Source organism: Varroa jacobsoni, unplaced genomic scaffold (genome assembly GCF_002532875.2).
Source record: "Varroa jacobsoni isolate VJ856 unplaced genomic scaffold, vjacob_1.0 scaffold_629, whole genome shotgun sequence".
In the NCBI taxonomy this organism is placed as follows: domain Eukaryota; kingdom Metazoa; phylum Arthropoda; class Arachnida; order Mesostigmata; family Varroidae; genus Varroa; species Varroa jacobsoni.
This window is the reverse complement of record NW_019213531.1, coordinates 162,256-179,277: the sequence shown is the minus strand read 5'-3', so window position 1 is coordinate 179,277 and position 17,022 is coordinate 162,256. Positions and strand designations below refer to the sequence as shown.

General features: G+C 37.8%; 2 protein-coding genes across 5 annotated transcripts in view; both read right to left on the bottom strand.

Moving 5' to 3' along the window:
* Positions 1–332: 332 nt before the first annotated feature.
* On the bottom strand, positions 333–6,012 carry LOC111262127 (omega-amidase NIT2). 2 transcript variants are annotated; one of them, XM_022836145.2, is made up of 9 exons: positions 5,842–6,012; positions 5,271–5,423; positions 5,050–5,123; positions 3,644–3,726; positions 3,315–3,409; positions 2,954–3,057; positions 2,579–2,738; positions 1,062–1,211; positions 333–766 (listed from the first exon to the last, which is right to left on the bottom strand). In XM_022836145.2, exons 2-9 carry the CDS (start codon positions 5,352–5,354, stop codon positions 680–682), a joined length of 837 nt encoding a protein of 278 aa, XP_022691880.1. In that variant the 5' UTR covers positions 5,355–5,423; positions 5,842–6,012; the 3' UTR covers positions 333–679. The 2 variants fall into 2 exon arrangements, with proteins under 2 accessions (XP_022691880.1, XP_022691879.1); XM_022836144.2 differs by having other exon boundaries at positions 5,271–5,412; positions 5,842–6,011.
* A 1,140-nt stretch (positions 6,013–7,152) lies between these two features.
* LOC111262133 (dynein, cytoplasmic 1, intermediate chain 2a) overlaps positions 7,153–17,022 on the bottom strand; it is a 15,362-nt gene continuing 5,492 nt past the window's right edge. The window contains exons 8-15 of one of the 3 annotated variants that reach the window (XM_022836149.2): positions 15,118–15,171; positions 10,930–11,145; positions 10,383–10,539; positions 9,989–10,201; positions 9,580–9,754; positions 8,878–9,098; positions 8,113–8,551; positions 7,153–7,941 (exon numbers count right to left, since the gene is read on the bottom strand). In XM_022836149.2, coding sequence (XP_022691884.1) covers positions 7,831–7,941; positions 8,113–8,551; positions 8,878–9,098; positions 9,580–9,754; positions 9,989–10,201; positions 10,383–10,539; positions 10,930–11,145; positions 15,118–15,171 — 1,586 coding nt within the window. In that variant the 3' untranslated portion in view covers positions 7,153–7,830. The remainder of the gene's footprint in view (positions 7,942–8,112; positions 8,552–8,877; positions 9,099–9,579; positions 9,755–9,988; positions 10,202–10,382; positions 10,540–10,929; positions 11,146–15,117; positions 15,172–17,022) is intronic. The other 2 variants (XM_022836152.2, XM_022836154.2) reach the window with 2 other exon arrangements.

The following is a 17,022-nucleotide window of genomic DNA, read 5'->3' as shown; positions in this document are numbered from 1 at the left end:
TACGCTTGCTGTACCTCGATTGTAACTTATGAAAGTCACATTGTTCTATCATAAGAAGTTGTAGATATAAAAAAGTATAGAATATAAAAATTACTATTGGTCTGGCGTACCCGTCGAAATGGCTAAGTATTTAGCAGTCCTATCAGTTTCAGACCATCTGTAGATGAAACTGGTAGGGCTTCGATAACTGTTGTCGCACGCCAGCCTCGTATATATGAGGTTATTTCTATATGAAAAGTAAATCTGCCAGTGTTGTTAGTTACCGAAATACCATCCTTATTTTGTCTTAAATGTACCATTCAACGATATATTACACCAATGACTAGGGCATCTTTTACTCACTTACATTACATTTCAAGTTAGTGCCTTTATTAACAAAATGGCGTTGGATCAAGTTGTTCTTCGTACTTCATACAACCTCGTCCTTTGTTATACAAAGGTGATTTTTTTTAATTATATTAAAGTAGAATAATACGATGGCGATGGCCTTTACTAATTCTGTCAAAGTTACTCGAAAAGATGCGTATCAGCTTATGGTGACAACATGCGAATTATTATTCGTTTGGTCAGGTTGATAACTTCATGTTTATAAGATGATCACAGAATAATATATGTCTATCGTGTACGACTATTCGTCAGTTATTTAAAAATTTTAGATGTATAAGAACTATAAGTAGAACTATAAGGCAGGCTTCTTGTCTACGATTTTATAGAGGTCGGTGCGAACTTGTTGACCAATTGGAATGTTTTCACGAGTTGTCGTTACCTGGAATATCGTTTTGCGTTGACAATTTATTAGTCACGTATATCATACCAAACAAATGGATCTTTGAGTTATATGAATAATTTAAAATGCGGTATGAAAAAGGTTTATTTAAGCACCAACCAATTTCTCGTAATCTTACATATGTTCACACACATTTCGATTGATTCGTAAAAATAACATTGGCATTCATTTTCGCTATAGAATATATGATCCTTTTATTAAAAAAAAAAAAAAAAAAACTATATTAGGATTAGCCGTTTATGTATATTCATTTTTACAGTAATTGTGGCGGTACCTCGTCAAGTTCGATATTAGCATAGACAATATCTTCTTTTTCTTGCGTTTGGGCGATAACAGTTCCTCGGGGACCAACCACCATCGTGTGGCCGAATGCCACATAAGAAGCTGAAGGGTCGCGTGCAGGTGAAATACCTGCTACATACAACTACGTAATTCACGCCCAGCATAACAGGATCATTAGCAAAATGGACATGATTATTATTCTCACAGAAGTAAGACATGCCAACAAGAACACAGACAACGGTTAAACGGCTATAAGTAGGTTTACGGTTCAGGCAGGGGAAAACATTATAAAGTCAACAGTTAGTTTTATGAAAAAAAAATACGCAGAGATAAATAACCAAAATGTTGTGATCATTTCACGGTATTGGTGGGCTGGCTTCTCACGCACAATATATTGAGTAGTTGCCGCTTTCACGAAACAAAACTGCCTCTCGAAGTAACGTTTAATGGGGCTATTCGCTCGAGGAAGAGCTAGATTATTTAATATTGAACGTAATCAAATATGCACTAGAAAGATGAAAAGGCCGAAGTTTGCCAAAGACACGCAGTAGTAATAATTCAATCAAATGTTATATATATATATATATATATATATATATTAGTTAGATAAACAGAGAAAGGAGAAACAAAAGCGAAAGGTTGTAAAGCGATAACGATAGCCAGTTTTTTCAACTGGCGAAACAGTATATCACTGGTGATTTACGCACAAAATTTTTATATTCCAGAAATCCCATATCATATCACCTGTTAAACTTTTTACCACGATTGACAATTAATACTGCAAAGTACATGTAGACACTAGACAAATATAATATTCTTTACCTTGCCCATGGCTTGGCAGTATTTTCGGAATAACCCACGCTAAATACATTTCGAAATTATTAAAGGCATCATAGTTGTTTGTCACGTAGTTGCATTGAAAGAATTGAAATTGACAGAACATTACGTTATACAAATAACTAATCGTTACATAGCACAATGTTAAAAAATTGGTAAGATATCAAAATATCAATCTAACCTGACAAATATATTCACAACGTGTCATTCATATATGATGACGTGAGCTGCGTACTGATGTCATCTAGACTGCTGATACAGTTCAAAGATCCAATTAAGTCGACATATAATAAAATATAAAATATGTTCAACGAAATTAAAATATACATAGGCGAATTTTGTCAACAGGTCAATAACAACAAAAAACAACGCGCCTTTTAAGCACCATTTATTATCACTGAGTTACGACCAGTCCGTATTATGCGCTCATCTCAGCTGCGTAGATATTTTGCAAAACAATCGCTGTTGACCCATATTTCTTGCTCCTGCCCCCATTACTAAAATCTACTTCTTTCAAAACGAGAAGTCTACCTTTAAAGGCCCTTTTCCAGCGACTATACATCGCGTAATCCACAGAAGCAATTTTAGGGGATCTTTCCCACACATTTTAGAAAAAACTGATAACCTTACGAGCAAGTTACTTGACAGAGGCCTAAAATAGCCATCATTTACCTGGTTATCGACGGCGCGTGCTCTACACAGCAGTTCCCAGTTTAGGGGCCCAGTGATCATATTAAAGGCGCCAGGGTAAAGTAGCAATTGACAGCCTCTGGCTCGATAGAGTTGCGCCATAGGTGCAAAACGAATGTCATAGCAGATTCCCAGACCCACCCTGATTAAATGATTATTGAACAGAACACAAAAAAGTTAAGATCGCTATGTAAATACAATGAGAGATAGGTTCATACATTAAAGCGATTCATTGCACGAATCCATATAGTTATGAGTAAAGGCAATGGTGTTTTATAATTTTTTTTAAATAAGAAAGTATGTAAAAGAACTCAATAAAGAACTGCGCAGCACAGGTAGCAAATCGATAATACTTACTTGCAGAAAGGGGTATCAAAAGTTGTGAGCGTATCGCCGGCGGTAAATGATTCGCTTTCTTTAAACGTGATTTTTCCAGGAATGTCGATATCGAAAAGGTGTACCTAGTAAGCCGAAAAAATATAGGTTTCGAAATTTGATATTTTTTAGAATCAGAGTTTTCTTGAAAGTGACTACCTGAATTAACTCTATAATCTGTTATTTTGAATATCACTTCGACTTCTATATGCCCTTAAGGACTTCTATGAACCCGTATTAAAGGACGTTGCTGTATACATACTTTTCCAGCACAAAGCTATAATTCAATATTTAGCTGCGATAGTCCAAATGCACGAAAACAAAAAAGCTTTCCACGAATTACCTTGCGATGTTTCGCCACTAGTGTTCCCTTTGGGTCGAAGACGACGCAGGTATTGTATAAGCGATCACTTGAGTCTTTTTCTGAAAGACTGCCTCCTGGAGACAACAAGGGATGGACAACGAGTGTAGGTTCTACTGCAGTGGTCAGCAATCACACTTAAATGCATAACGTTATAGGCTGTTACGGAACGATATTACGTGTAGTGTATGCTATAGTACGGATACACCGTAATAGATCGGAGTCAAATTACAGAGAAGCCTCTCAACAATAATATAATTGTAGTGGGAATAGGATATATATGAAATTCAGCTCCATATTACAATACTAACCCACGACAAAGACTTTATTTTCTACAGCAGCATTCTTGAGCATTTTACACGTTTCTCCTTCAGGAATCGTTTCAGCGTTTGGCCTAAAATAAGTTAATTGACAGGTCGTGAAGAATCAAACAAAATTTTAGCGGGACGGAAGGGAAATAGGTTTACAGTTAAAAAAAGAGACTTACAATTAAGTGAACTGACAAATTTATGTGGGAGAAAAATAAACCGATAATTACTAATAAAATGTGTCGAGTATTCTACAATAAGCACAGCACAAGACGAAGAATTTCTAAAGATCCCATAAAATTTTTAAAATGCTCACAAACGGTGCAAAGTTTCTTGTTATAACTGATTTTATTGACGAGGTTTTCCAATAGACAACGCCACAAAGTGAAAACCGTACCCTTTAAATGTACGACTGCGTCAGATATTCACATCTCCGCTCCAGAGAAAAGTAGCTTCTACCCCTTCTTTGTATCACAAACAGTCACGCTATTCTTCTTTGGTAAATCAAGGTGGTTCCTTTGCATTATTACTTACAGCCGCTAAAGCTGATTCTTAGACCAAAGATGCAACTTTTAAATACAAGAGATGGATGCGTAAATGCCAAATAGTTTGAATGGATAACACGTCTTTTCTCTGTTATTATGGGTCGATTTCTGTCAAAAAATGTTATGTTTTATAGACTCAGTTGCACTGTCCTATAAAACATTTATAAACTTTTATACTTGTCTGAAAATTTCCTCAATTGATTTCCCTCTCAGTATGACTACATTGTTTTAGTTTTATAGGAAGTCATGGGCGCACCATATATAGCAAGTTTAAGAAACCAAGCATTTTTTTAAATTATATTAGTATACCATGAATACTATAGCAACTAAATCTTTACTGAATTTGAAGCACATTAAAATATTAATGCAACGAAAAGCATACAGAGTTATGCGGTTCAGTACGTGATTAATAATAGTAAACTCCCGACAAAAACAGACCATTTATACAACTAAAACTAATCAGTTTTGTAATATCGTCATGATGAAGTAATAAGCTTGTTCTAACGGACGCTATCTGCGCATGCTTGTTGCATGAAAATAGCCTCCATCCAATTTTTATCGCTAATTGGAAGCCCTTTGTTTGCAGCCAACTGTAAGCTTGCCTTGCTTTTCCTTTTCCCCTTTCTTAATTTTTGCCGACGACGTTTTCGTAAAATCGACATGATCCATTGAAATATGGCGATTTCGCTCATAATATATGAGCTAAGTACCAAATTCCAAATACTTGCTGCATAATTAGATTGTTTATGATTGTACTTCTTCATAGAGCCATTCGTAGATATGTTTTTGTGCATTCGCGAACCATTCGCAGAAAATTTGCTTCTCAGTTTAGTTAACGTGCATAGCTGTGTATAGAAACCTAACCTGAAATATTGTGGTCCATAGGGAAAAGCGAAACACTCGGAGAGGCATACCAGTTGTGCGCCGCCTTTCACTGCCTACGATGAGATAAAAAAACAATGAGATACTAAATTCGCAATAAAAACGCGAGACACCAGATCAATCAAATAAAAATGAACCAACTATTTTGTAGTCTACTAATGATAGTCATTTAAAAATGGTATTATAAAAAAACGCTTTCTTACCGTATCGATCATTGCGCGGGCATGCGCTAGCGATGCGGTTTTGTCTCCTCGAAGGGAAAGTTGAAGACATGCCAGACGAAACATAGTGAATTGTTTGGATAACTATCTGTCGCGTCAATGAGATGATACCGTCATCGCACTCCTATAATAGTACTTACAAATACGAAAAATGTTTAATATTGCAAACTTATTCACTGCTCCATGTTGACGATGTTTACGATTTTCAATATCATACGTTTAATGGAAGATGATTTTTTTAATAATTCATATCACCACACAGATGCGCAAGTTGTAGTGAGAAAATACAGCTCAATTATGCCTGAAAAACCAAACAACTTTTTCTACAAAAAGCATAGTTTATTATGTCTACTTCAAAGTTCGCCACATTGTTAGCTTATTCGGTTTACTTTAATTTACGCAAATATAATCACCTTTATTAATCGAAATAATAGCACTGTGTCTCTTTATCGTTTGAGAATTACTTAATTATTGACTTCATCATGACAGAAATCTAATTTGATTTGATTTCCAAAAATAATAGTCAATGGATGAAACATGATTGCATACGTACCTTAAATTACTGTTTCTTTTATCCTTCAAGTATATAAGTATTTAGGCAGCACAGATCTAATTGAATAACACAGCACATATAGTCACAACAGCAATACAAACATGTGAAGATGTCAGCCGTGCGATAAACAGATGACTGTGGGACAACACTTCAGTGCCGGCTGTTCGATCATAGAACCAGATCGAGTGTAGTAGCCTATGTCTGGGAGCTCAAAATGTGACCTTTCTAGAACAGGAGAGGGAAGAATTTAGTGTTTTCCGGCAATGCCTCACAGTAACAACTTGTAGTACCACCGGATTAGGGTGTTCGATACCACGGTGAATCTTTTAAGAATAGACATGTAAATTTCATAGGAAAAATAAACTTTATGGATTGCTGGGGTAATAATTTATTCAGCTCACGAGTTTAAGGCTTGACGTGTAAAGTTTCAGGCATGTCCCCATAACATACGATTCCATGCAGAACTAATAAATAAACAAAACTAATTTTAAAGGTATTACATTTTTGTGCCAGTTTGCGAAATTGACCAATTAGTCGTTTAACTATTCACTAGCTAATAACAGAACCAGAGCTTTCTGTGATCCATGTTGTCCTTTAGTTTTTCCCTCTATTTTAAGATTTTTATCAGCTAGACTCTGTGATATAATTGAGCTTTCATAGACGGCTCATGTCAAGTTATCACGGCTTATTTCTATCGCTGGTTCATAGAAAAATGTGATATGAGTATTTACTTCCTATAAATAATAATTTTGAATTTTGAGTTATTTAAGATAAGAGAAACAATATGACTGATTAGTTTGGAGCAATTAGAATAAAATGAAATGCAATGTTATCGTATTTGAAGCTACCAAACAGAACTACGTAAACAGTCACCTTATTAAATGATCTGTGCACTGAGTTTTCTGAACCTTCTTTGAATCTTTCTACGAACGAGGACTATCTTCTATTAAGGTTCCTACCTTGTGTAATTAAAGCATATCTTGTGAAAGCTGCAGCTGAATTAATTTTTGGTCCCTGAATTACGTTAGTTTCCCTCTAGTACATAGTAAAGTCACCTAACTTTACTATGTACGGCTATTGCACCCAGTCGACTGTTGTTTTGGTTTGATAGTTTTCTGCCATTAACAATAAGAACATTTTTCACTAAAATACGTGTTGCATTCACAAACTAAAGGACGATACCTGGACATTGATTTCCGCACACAATAATAAATGAACTGCTGCTTACCAATTACGAAATCGCTTCTCGATTGAAAGTTGAAAGGCGTACATTAGCAGCTAATTAACACGCAATAGACACGACACAATTCATCGGAACATAAGCACATTTTATTTTTTTAAAATTGTTACTCTACCTTACGTTCGTTAATTTTCATTATTGCCACAGGATTAGCAAAATACTTCCATGTGTATTCTGCCTTCCTCCTCTTTGAAGCTTCCAAAAATATTAAAATAAAACTATTACCTTCTGTATGATTTAACACTTAGTCACTCAGCGCGCCGACCAGCTGTGGAGAAAATGTGGATCGGGGCCTTTTTGGGAGTACCACTTCCTGCATAAATCGTTATACACAAATAGTATCATCCTAAAAGTATGATATGGCTCTCTCCAGCACACCGTATCTAATTTTTATGTAAAAAGAAGTTTTTTTACTATGCACGCTCAGGATTTATTCCGTAAGTATATTTCTATATATACTTGTAACCGTTCGATCGCCCACCGGCACTGGGTGATATTTTATTAGCTGGCTTGTAAATGCTCTCTTTCAGGGTTAGCGAAACAGATCATGTGTTGATGGACACCAGCTCATCAATTATATGCTAATGAGCACTGGAATTTATTCTGAAGTCCTGTAATAACCGGTCTCAAAATAGAGGATTCTTTTATGAAGTTGCCGAACCATCCGTGTCACCAGCTTCTAGCTAGCGTGACTGCACACATGCGAATGTTAAAACCTACTGCGTGGCGTGACTACTGGATAAGAGTTCTCACGCAAGATTCTTGACACTCAAATCTTCGTCGACCTGGTTGTTGCTCTTCAGTTCCTGGATCATTCTCAAGAGTTTGTTCCATTCATCATGTTTCGGCATCGCCAGTTGCTGAAATCGACAACGAAAGATTCTACTTTTTAGTAATGTAGGTAACAACGATAGTTCTAATACAGTGTTTGATACTTAGCTTCGACCACCCACATTGGGTAGCCAAAACTCCGTTAAATTAACGTTATCAAACCCTGAAGCTAGATCACATATTTAATCATGCATACTCACATCTCCGACCTCGTAGACGTGACAGCGCCCGTCATCATCTCCAGCAACGATTTGATGTCCTGTTTGTGACCAGATAAGCCTGTTGAGAGCAGGCGGTTCGTCTTTCGGGCTCGGTGCTTCAATAACTTCACTGACAGTAGGAAGTTCGGCATCGCTGTTCAAGTTCCATAAATCAAGTCGGCCTGTCCCGTCAACGGTAGCGAATACAGCTGGATTGTACGGGGACCATCCTACGTCGTAAATGTAGTCAGAATTGTTTTCAAACGAATGGATCGGCTTCGACTCCTTCAGACTCCACAGTTTCACGGTCCAGTCGAACGACGATGTGAGGAATAAATATGAGAAATCCACTGGTCCAACGGTATTATTATGCTGTATACCCGTCACCGGCCCGTGATGGCCATCAAACGAGTCGATAATGCCCAACTTTGATCCATGTCTGAAAGTCGAGTACAAGAAGCTACTGTGGATCGCTATTGTCTGTATAATATAGCAAGTCGAACAAATGGCTCTATGTTTTAAGTACAGGCAACTTGTGAAGTTCTACATTGCACAATTAGCCAGTAAAAATCTTAAACGAATTTTAGTTCGATAAGTGTAAGAAAGCAGCTTTTTCCAACAAAAAAATCATACTTTAAAATCTACTAGGGTAACAGACAAAAATAGACAAATATTTTATATTTAGTACTAGAACTCTCAATAGATCTTATTTCCACATTAACTTATCAGTTCTCACACTCATTCCACATAAACATTTAGACTTGCCTGCAAGCTGAATACACGGTTCCCTCCTCTGATCCGATAACATAGTGATTGAATTCACCATGAGGAAAAGACATACAAGTAACAGCCGCTGGCTTCGACTGTTTGGCGTGGTTAAGGTCAAGAGTGTCCTGCGGCTGTGAGAGCATATCCAATGACCACGAACAGAACTTGCCGTCAGTCGAGATTGACACAAGGTTATGCGCGTTCTGTGTTCCTACCACCTGCAAAACAGGCCAAAAATCGACAGTATATCAAGGATGCCCCGCTTTTTTCAAAGAGATCTTTCTTTACCATTGAATACGGTTGCCGCCTTGAAGTCGGTTTTTCATCTGAAATCATCTTTTCTGCTCTTCGTGATGGTATACTGGTAATGGGCTTTTTTACTAAACCTATGGAAGTATAACTAAGTTTAAAACCAGGCGTAGACAAACATTTCTTGTGGGTAGTGTATGAACCAGTGCGTAACAGTAGTAATTAATGTAAACGGAACGTCTTTAGGTTATTGTTTCTCACAGAATAGCCAATCCGATGCAACCACAAAATGTTTGACTATATAATTTCGAATTGTTAACTGAACTATTAACTGTTAACAATCTTTTTAGAGGTATCGGTGTTGTTGGGAATATTCGAAGATAGCTATCGAAGTTGCTCCTTGTACATCTGACTGACAACTTTCTGATAAAGTGTATTCAATGATCATACCTGTATCGAGTAGACGGGATGAGTGTGACTTTGAGCCGATAGTGGACTTCGCTGTACCGGAGTCTTCTTGTGTGACCGATTATCCCATACGACGATCTGACCTGAGTACAGGCCTCCGATGACGAGATTCGGGTGGAATTTTGCGAAACATGTCGACATCACACCAGATTGGCTCCTATGAGCGGTGAAAAGAATAATGCTATAATTATTATTGTTATTATGTCTAATATTGTTATGGAATCCGAATCGAATACCGAACATTCTAGTCGAGTAATGAATAGCCTGAAATTAAAGAAAAGCTGTACATTAATATGCTCCGGCAATTAATCATTAAAGTAGTTACATTATAGCTACATATGTTAACTTATACAAGATATAAATATATTTTTATTGGTGTTCATTTTTGCACCTGAAGATGTACTCAGGAGTGTCTTTTTTGTATTTCATATTCCAAATCATCACAAGTCCCTCGGCTTCCCGATCGTCGATAGGTGTGTAAGAAGCCGCAAATAACTCGGGAAACTGTGAGCTCCAATCAAAGCTTGTGACTAACTTGTTGCGGCACCACTGCTCAACAAAAAACATTCGTGACTTCGACAACTTCATGCGCGATTTATCCTCTCTAAAAAAAAAGATAATGTGAAATCGAAGTTAGAAATTTACTGAGTATAGTTTCATATTTTTTTAATTTTACAAATGCCTTATGCGTCTCGAGAATTTACGTGTTAATTTGCTTCACGCCGTACCGACTGCGTCGATGATGCCAAAGTTTTGAAAAAACGTAAATACGCATTATTACGTACGCTTCAGTCTCCTCGGCAGCTCCGGCGTAGTCTGTAAAAATATCCACGTCTTCGGTAAGGGCCCGCTCCATGATACGTGATGATCGATCCATAAAGGTCCGGAACTCAGGACTGAGGTAGATCTGTTGTCTTTCCTCTTCGTTCAGAAGCCGGATGGCTAAGTGGAAAAAGGAATTTGATACATACCACAAAACCACTCAGTGTTCTTTGATTTTGACTATATGGGCAACTGCTATCAATCCATGGTTCTATATTCAATATATATTCCCCATTGAAATCACTACTGCCAGCATAATGAAATTACACGGTGACACGAACTGAAAAGTTTGTTCTTACCGGGAAAAAGAAGAAGCTCTATCCAAAAAAATATGGCATATTTGGGAATCCTTTTGCATCTATTAAACCTATAGACGTCACATTTCAAAGCCAAGAAGAACCGAGAACAAGAATGGCTAATATCGAAAGGTTTATCAACTCGATGACCAATTTCCGGGACAAAAGTCCAGGAGTCAACCCAATAGGAACTTAGAAATAATAATACCCTTACCTTTTCGGATCTCTTCCTCCTTCTTCTTAATCAGCTCGTCCAACTCCTCGACACCTCGAGCATTCCCATGTCCTGGGGGTGCTCCGGCATGATGTCCTACTGGATGATGTCCCTGTTGGGCGTGCTGAGCAGCCATTTGCTGGGCCTTTTGATGCATCGCTTCTAGCGATGGTGGAGCGCCACCTTCCTCGTTCTCCTCGTCGCCATATGTAAGAACTGCGGTTTCACATTGAATAAATGCCCCGAACAAGAGCCGCAAAGATGTACACAGACACATACCGGCCCGTCGAAGCCATTACAATATCCATCGTCGCAATCCATCATTTTCAAATGTTCAAAGGCACGTTGCCACAGCATTGAACACATTATATTGGCAATTGCCGATACGAATCACCGTATTTTTTGGACGGTGCGACGTTCACATATTATTGATTTGAATCGAGTGATTGAGAAGGGACGATCGGAGACGATAAATTCAAATCAAACGTGATTTGAAGCCATCCAACAAGCATTGATGGCCAGTACGCGTAATCGAAATTTGTTGATGTATGTAGTCGAAATCGTTGCACGATGACAAGCCGATTAGTTGAAACGGAGAACAAAAACAAAAACAACAAAACAAAAGCTTTCCCGGTCACCAGCCACATTTTCCATCAAGCATGCTACTGCCAGCTTAAACATGTAAATATTTTCATCTATACCGTCAAGAGAATAATGATTGTGCATTTCTGATAGATAACACTTAGGGACTATTATGTAATTGACGTGATGTATTTTAAAAAGTTGCGCTTGTAAATACATGTGCGTCTGTTATTTATTATGTTCCTAAATCTGAAAAGCGTCATTAACAGCGATTGTTTTACACAAATTTCCTAAACTGATTTAAATCGACGTTTATTTAATCACTAATCAATGCTTGGTTCGGCTGTCAATTCAGTGTATACATCTGTCAATGTTATTACAATTATATTCTGAAACTTTCGTCTGCTTTAGAAAGTTCAAAGCAAACCAAATGCACACCTTAGTCAGTGATTTTTTAATGTTCAATAGACAAAATTCTGTCTTACCATCTTCTACTCCAGGGCGAGTTACAGGAGAAGGAATATCAGGATGCGCGAACGAAATTTAGTTGCAGAATTGTTAGTTAAATGATATTTGCTTTTCTTACACACTAATTGGCATCCATGCCATAGACATCACAGCTCACTGAGGAGTGTTTTAAAATATATTTGGGGAATTCACATTCTATGATGAAGGTCTGTTTCACAAGTAACTAGTTTGTGGCATATATAGATAAATAGAATAGTTTCTGAAGTATATGATATCCGACGTCAGCTATACAGAATCAATCAAAGGAACGATAACTTAAGAGTTCTGACTGAAGAAAAGTTTAATTAAATAAGTGATGTGAATTCCCATAATAGAGACAATTATTGCCATTGCGCTATATATATATCTTGTTGAAACGAGCTCTCCACGACAACGTTTTACCATTTGGTTAAAAATTAACCAGAATTTTCTTATTAAGGGTACCACGTTAACCTTCAAAATATATGTACTTGAAAGGCAATACCACAGAAGGGTCGTCTAAAGCTACATATATTTCTCAACTTAGTTATTTAATGCGCCGAATCAATGGATGTCGTGTAGATTTCGCAGCATCACATATGTACATTTTTTCAAGCCAATACCAAAAAAGTGACGACTTTGTCGATACCGAAAAAACTTAGCCTCTTTAAAGTGTGAATCCAACCAATAAAGATGTTTTCTTTGTAAGCGCATCAGATCTTAAATATACTGTCAGCCATAATGAGTTTGATGATATAAATTGATGACATATTTTTTAAAATTACTTTTATGTGGTACGAAGTTACGAAGCCCGTAGAACAGACAATTGGTCGGAGCCCGCGAAGATTCTCAAAGATTGATAATAACGATTCGTGTTTTCGGTATAGATAGAAGATGTCACTATAATAGCTTTTCTTGTCTACTAGGTTCACACTACAGTAGCTGGCAAGCATATAAAGCCTCACACAAAATGACATCTAATAAAGGACAGACCAACAGACAACCACGAGTTACTAATGTCATGAATAAAGCAATCTCAAGAAAATAAATTCTATATCTATAAAAATTACATAATTTTACACCTAGGTAAACACTATGTAAAAAACATAGCTTTTAGAAAAATAGGCTAGTAGCGTAGGTATCAATATGAAAACTAATTACGAAATTAGCTACGAAATTAACCTTCTCGTTCACTATAAAAACGAAAAAATCATTGTCGTGCACAGATGCCTAAAAAAGTTCATACACCGCTGTGACAATCGTGCTCATTGCGTCGCCGTTACACGAATGAATGGATGAGCCGTATAAGCTGACTCACGCATCGCACCATAGAAAAAACATCGCCATAGACAGAGATAAGAGAAAGGCAAATAGCCATATATCAGAGGTTCCGCCATATAAAAGATAAATGATAACTTGATCACGCAATCTTTCAAATAAACTGCTCATAAATGTACTTGAAACTACAAAAATGACCTTGAAAACATGATATTTGTTCAGATCTTAGAAAAAAACCTAATTTCAAAGATCCATACAAAATAAACTCAACGGATTAATGCGCCAACATTGAAAAAATCAAAAAAAGCTTCGCTGAGTTTGGTGATATAGCAGGGGAGCCGCGGCATTTTTTACGGTGAATATTTCATCAATATCAAGCGTTTTCTTCTAATGGTTTACGAGGCTACTACAAAAAAGAATAACAGGTAAAAAGGAATAACAGACAACGAATACAGAAACGAAAAAATACGATCAAATAAGCCCAATCATTTCATGTTCAGGGATATGGAATGATGATTTGGAGTAAAACACCACATTGCATAACAAAATTAGAATACGTAAACAGGATCGTACGGTACAAAATGCGCACGATTACGAACAGTACATTAAAAATAAATTACTACTACTCATTTAGGCTACGAATGATAAACAAATGTACCTTTAATGTTTTTAAATGGTGCTGCTATTATTATGAACATACACGCTTTTCGAGTAAAGTTGAACGCACAGATTTCACCCTACGGCTCTCATTCAGTGCACTAACATCAAGGAAATATTTTTTTGCTCTTCCAAATGATTGAGATAGTTTCAAGAAAGGGACCAGTGAGCAACGTTGAAGCATCGACAATTCTATCATGTTCGAGTTCAGCGAATATGATATGTGAGGTTTATGATATACCTGAGAAAAATCATTGAAAGGTGGGCGGAGTAACTGTTTATAGGGAAAGGCAGTTCGCTGCAATGTAACGGCCAGCACTGATGTTGACAGAAGTTACAGAGGTGATAAATAAAATAAGCAGACACAATTATATCTTATACATTAGGTTACAAGTAAGCAATAGCGGAGATAGAGATGATGACGATGACGACGACAACAACGACGAAATGACTTTATGACGCACAACGATGCACGAAGATCAAACGCAATCAGTTCTAATAGTAACAACATTTATGTAAGAGCGATCTCTGAACAGGAATATTTTTATGGCAGCCAGCAAAAATGACCAAAGGTAAAAAGCAGCATACGTGGCTGCCGCCGCATTTGACACTGCCGAACACCAACAGTGAGTATGCACACATTTAAATAAGCAAGTCCAGTAGGACGTTCAGTCAGTCAGCGGTCCTTCCAGCATCATCTAGAAACTCGCTCTGGAGGATGTATAAAGGGGACCTCGCTGCAGAGCATAAACGGGACCGCCTTCACGTGTGTGTTCTGGTGTGTATTACGCTACATAGGGTAGAAAGTATTATACACGTGTGTTATCTTTAAAAGTTCTACAGGGTTCGGAGTTCAAGCGGCAGCAGGCACGCTAGGCAAGCAGGTCCACGAGCGACACGCACGACAGCATGGCACAGCACGCATCAGATACGATCACTCATCATCAGACATCGTGAGCAGTCACTAGTTTTGATCGATTGTGCTCGTTCATCATAACAGCGGTCGCTCGCAAGCTCCAGCAGGATAGAGCAGACAGAGGAGAGCAATTTTAGCATCACCAACAACAAAGTCCAGCATTTCCATCCAGGCATCCACCGACTGATAGATCCATTGCCTTTTCTCTCTCCCTCTTTCATAGACTCTCGACAGTTGTAGTTCCGTTCGTGTCCGGCGCTTGCACGTACCTTGGAATTCGTCGTCCCATTCTATATTCGAAGGAAAAACAAAGTGTCCGTCGTCTTAAACGAGATACAACAACAAATAACAATCCCTTCTTACTACCAATGCTAGCCGCATGCGCCGTGGGGTGCACTTTGTTGGGTAATTTTTCAGGTTTATTTGTTTGTCTTATTCGTGTGCTTGTTGTTATAGCTGCTGTTTGTTCTGTTTGCCGGCCGCTGCTGCTGCTGCCGATGGTGCAGACGCAGGCCGTTCGACAAAACAAACTACTTTTTTTATGTGACACTGGCAAGCCGCTCCGCCACATCATGCTCCAGTGAGTTTAACACAGCTGAGGCATCCTCTTTTGCAACTTACGGGACTTCCTAGGTATGGCTAATATGAAATGGGCAAGGAAGGTACGCGATGCGCAGATTATAAAGAGCTGTTACGTACATAGCTTCCACGGCGCAAAACGTGAAATTCGATAGAAACGTCTTCGCTAATACGCCCGACAATACCAACCGGTACATATTCGGCACGGTTATTCAAAGAAGTGAAAAGTTCTTGACACAAAACTTGCTATATGGGCGAGTAAAGCATCTGCAAGTATTTCTAGCAATACGAAAGAAATATACTCGTATAACGTACAACGTAACCAGGTCTTTATCTAACGTTTCATCGGTTTTGTGCTATATCAGATGCATTTAGGTATTTGTAGGCTGCGCTATTATCTATTAACTGCTAACACTCGCACCAAATCAGAAGTGAAAACAACTGTTTTGAAAGTATTTTCATAAATCTTTGAAAAAAAAGCAGACTTACTGAACTTCCCGTGGGTTGCATCAAAGGCGTCAGAGTAATCTGACGATATCTAAAAGTGAGCATTGTGGCAGAGTGGCTGCTAAATTGTTCTTCATTAGTAGGTCAGTAGCCATGGAGGATTTTAACTAAGTTAATGTATGTAAATATAATACAAAAAAAGAATGACACCGGCCAGCGATCTTAATTAATCGTCTGCGCTGCAGTACACCAGAATGTTAAACAGGCAAAGTGTAAACGTCCTGGAGATAACTTTGTGTTTAATATCTACCACATGGAATCGAGTTAATTTTTCAAAACCGACTACATCGATTAGTGTAACGAAGTATTACCAAGAAACACTGAGAATCAGTCACGTCGACATACTGCCGAAGAAAGTCGTCCGTTAAACTATCGTAATTCATTCGACTAAAACTGAAGTCAATTAAAATTCCTATTGCTCGTATTGTCGTTATAAGACGTGAGGCGTACTCATTTTCGAAACCCCAAAAAGTCTTAACCAACACAAGCAAATCGAACAGATTTCTATGACACCACACCTAGCCCATAATAAGATTCTGACACTTTTAAAAATTCTCATTTTCATTATCAGATCACCAATAATAAGTTTTATAAGGCGGACCAGGGAAATGAGTAAAGTAGTAGTTTGCGAAAGCGTGCGAGCCCAGCGTGCAAACAACACAGTGGCTCCTTACAGGAAAGGCCTTTAGTCCCACCCGGCACGGCTAAAAAAGCCACACCCACAACCAGTTGATTTTACGCAGACAAAGTATAATTTGCCTAATAAACGTTTACTTATATCAATATCCACTTAAATATTGACTCCACAAGAATTATAGGGTATATTCTGAGTCACAGTTATCAACGTATTTTTTGTCAGTGATTTCAACGCAACACTACGTTTATACCAGTACTGCATTGAGCAGTCGGCAAAAATAACAGGAGATAATCGACACTTTCATATCCTTAGAATCTAGTTTTTACCGACAGCGGTTGTGTTATAACCGTTTAGAACGAAGGCCCTTTCCCCAAGCGATGCGATGCGAAGCACTAAGGCAAAAATGCCCCTATACAAAATTACAATAAATAATAAAAATGTACCTAATATA

What these genes read in the sequence shown, in the direction of transcription:
- LOC111262127 (XM_022836145.2), bottom strand. Translation starts at nt 5,354, where the DNA reads ATGTTTCGTCTGGCATGTCTTCAACTTTCCCTTCGAGGAGACAAAACC. An exon ending in AAATAAAGTCTTTGTCGTGG is followed by an intron (nt 3,410 to 3,643) that starts GTTAGTATTGTA and finishes TGTTGTCTCCAG; the next exon opens with GAGGCAGTCTTTCAGAAAAA. An exon ending in TAGTGGCGAAACATCGCAAG is followed by an intron (nt 3,058 to 3,314) that starts GTAATTCGTGGA and finishes TCGGCTTACTAG; the next exon opens with GTACACCTTTTCGATATCGA.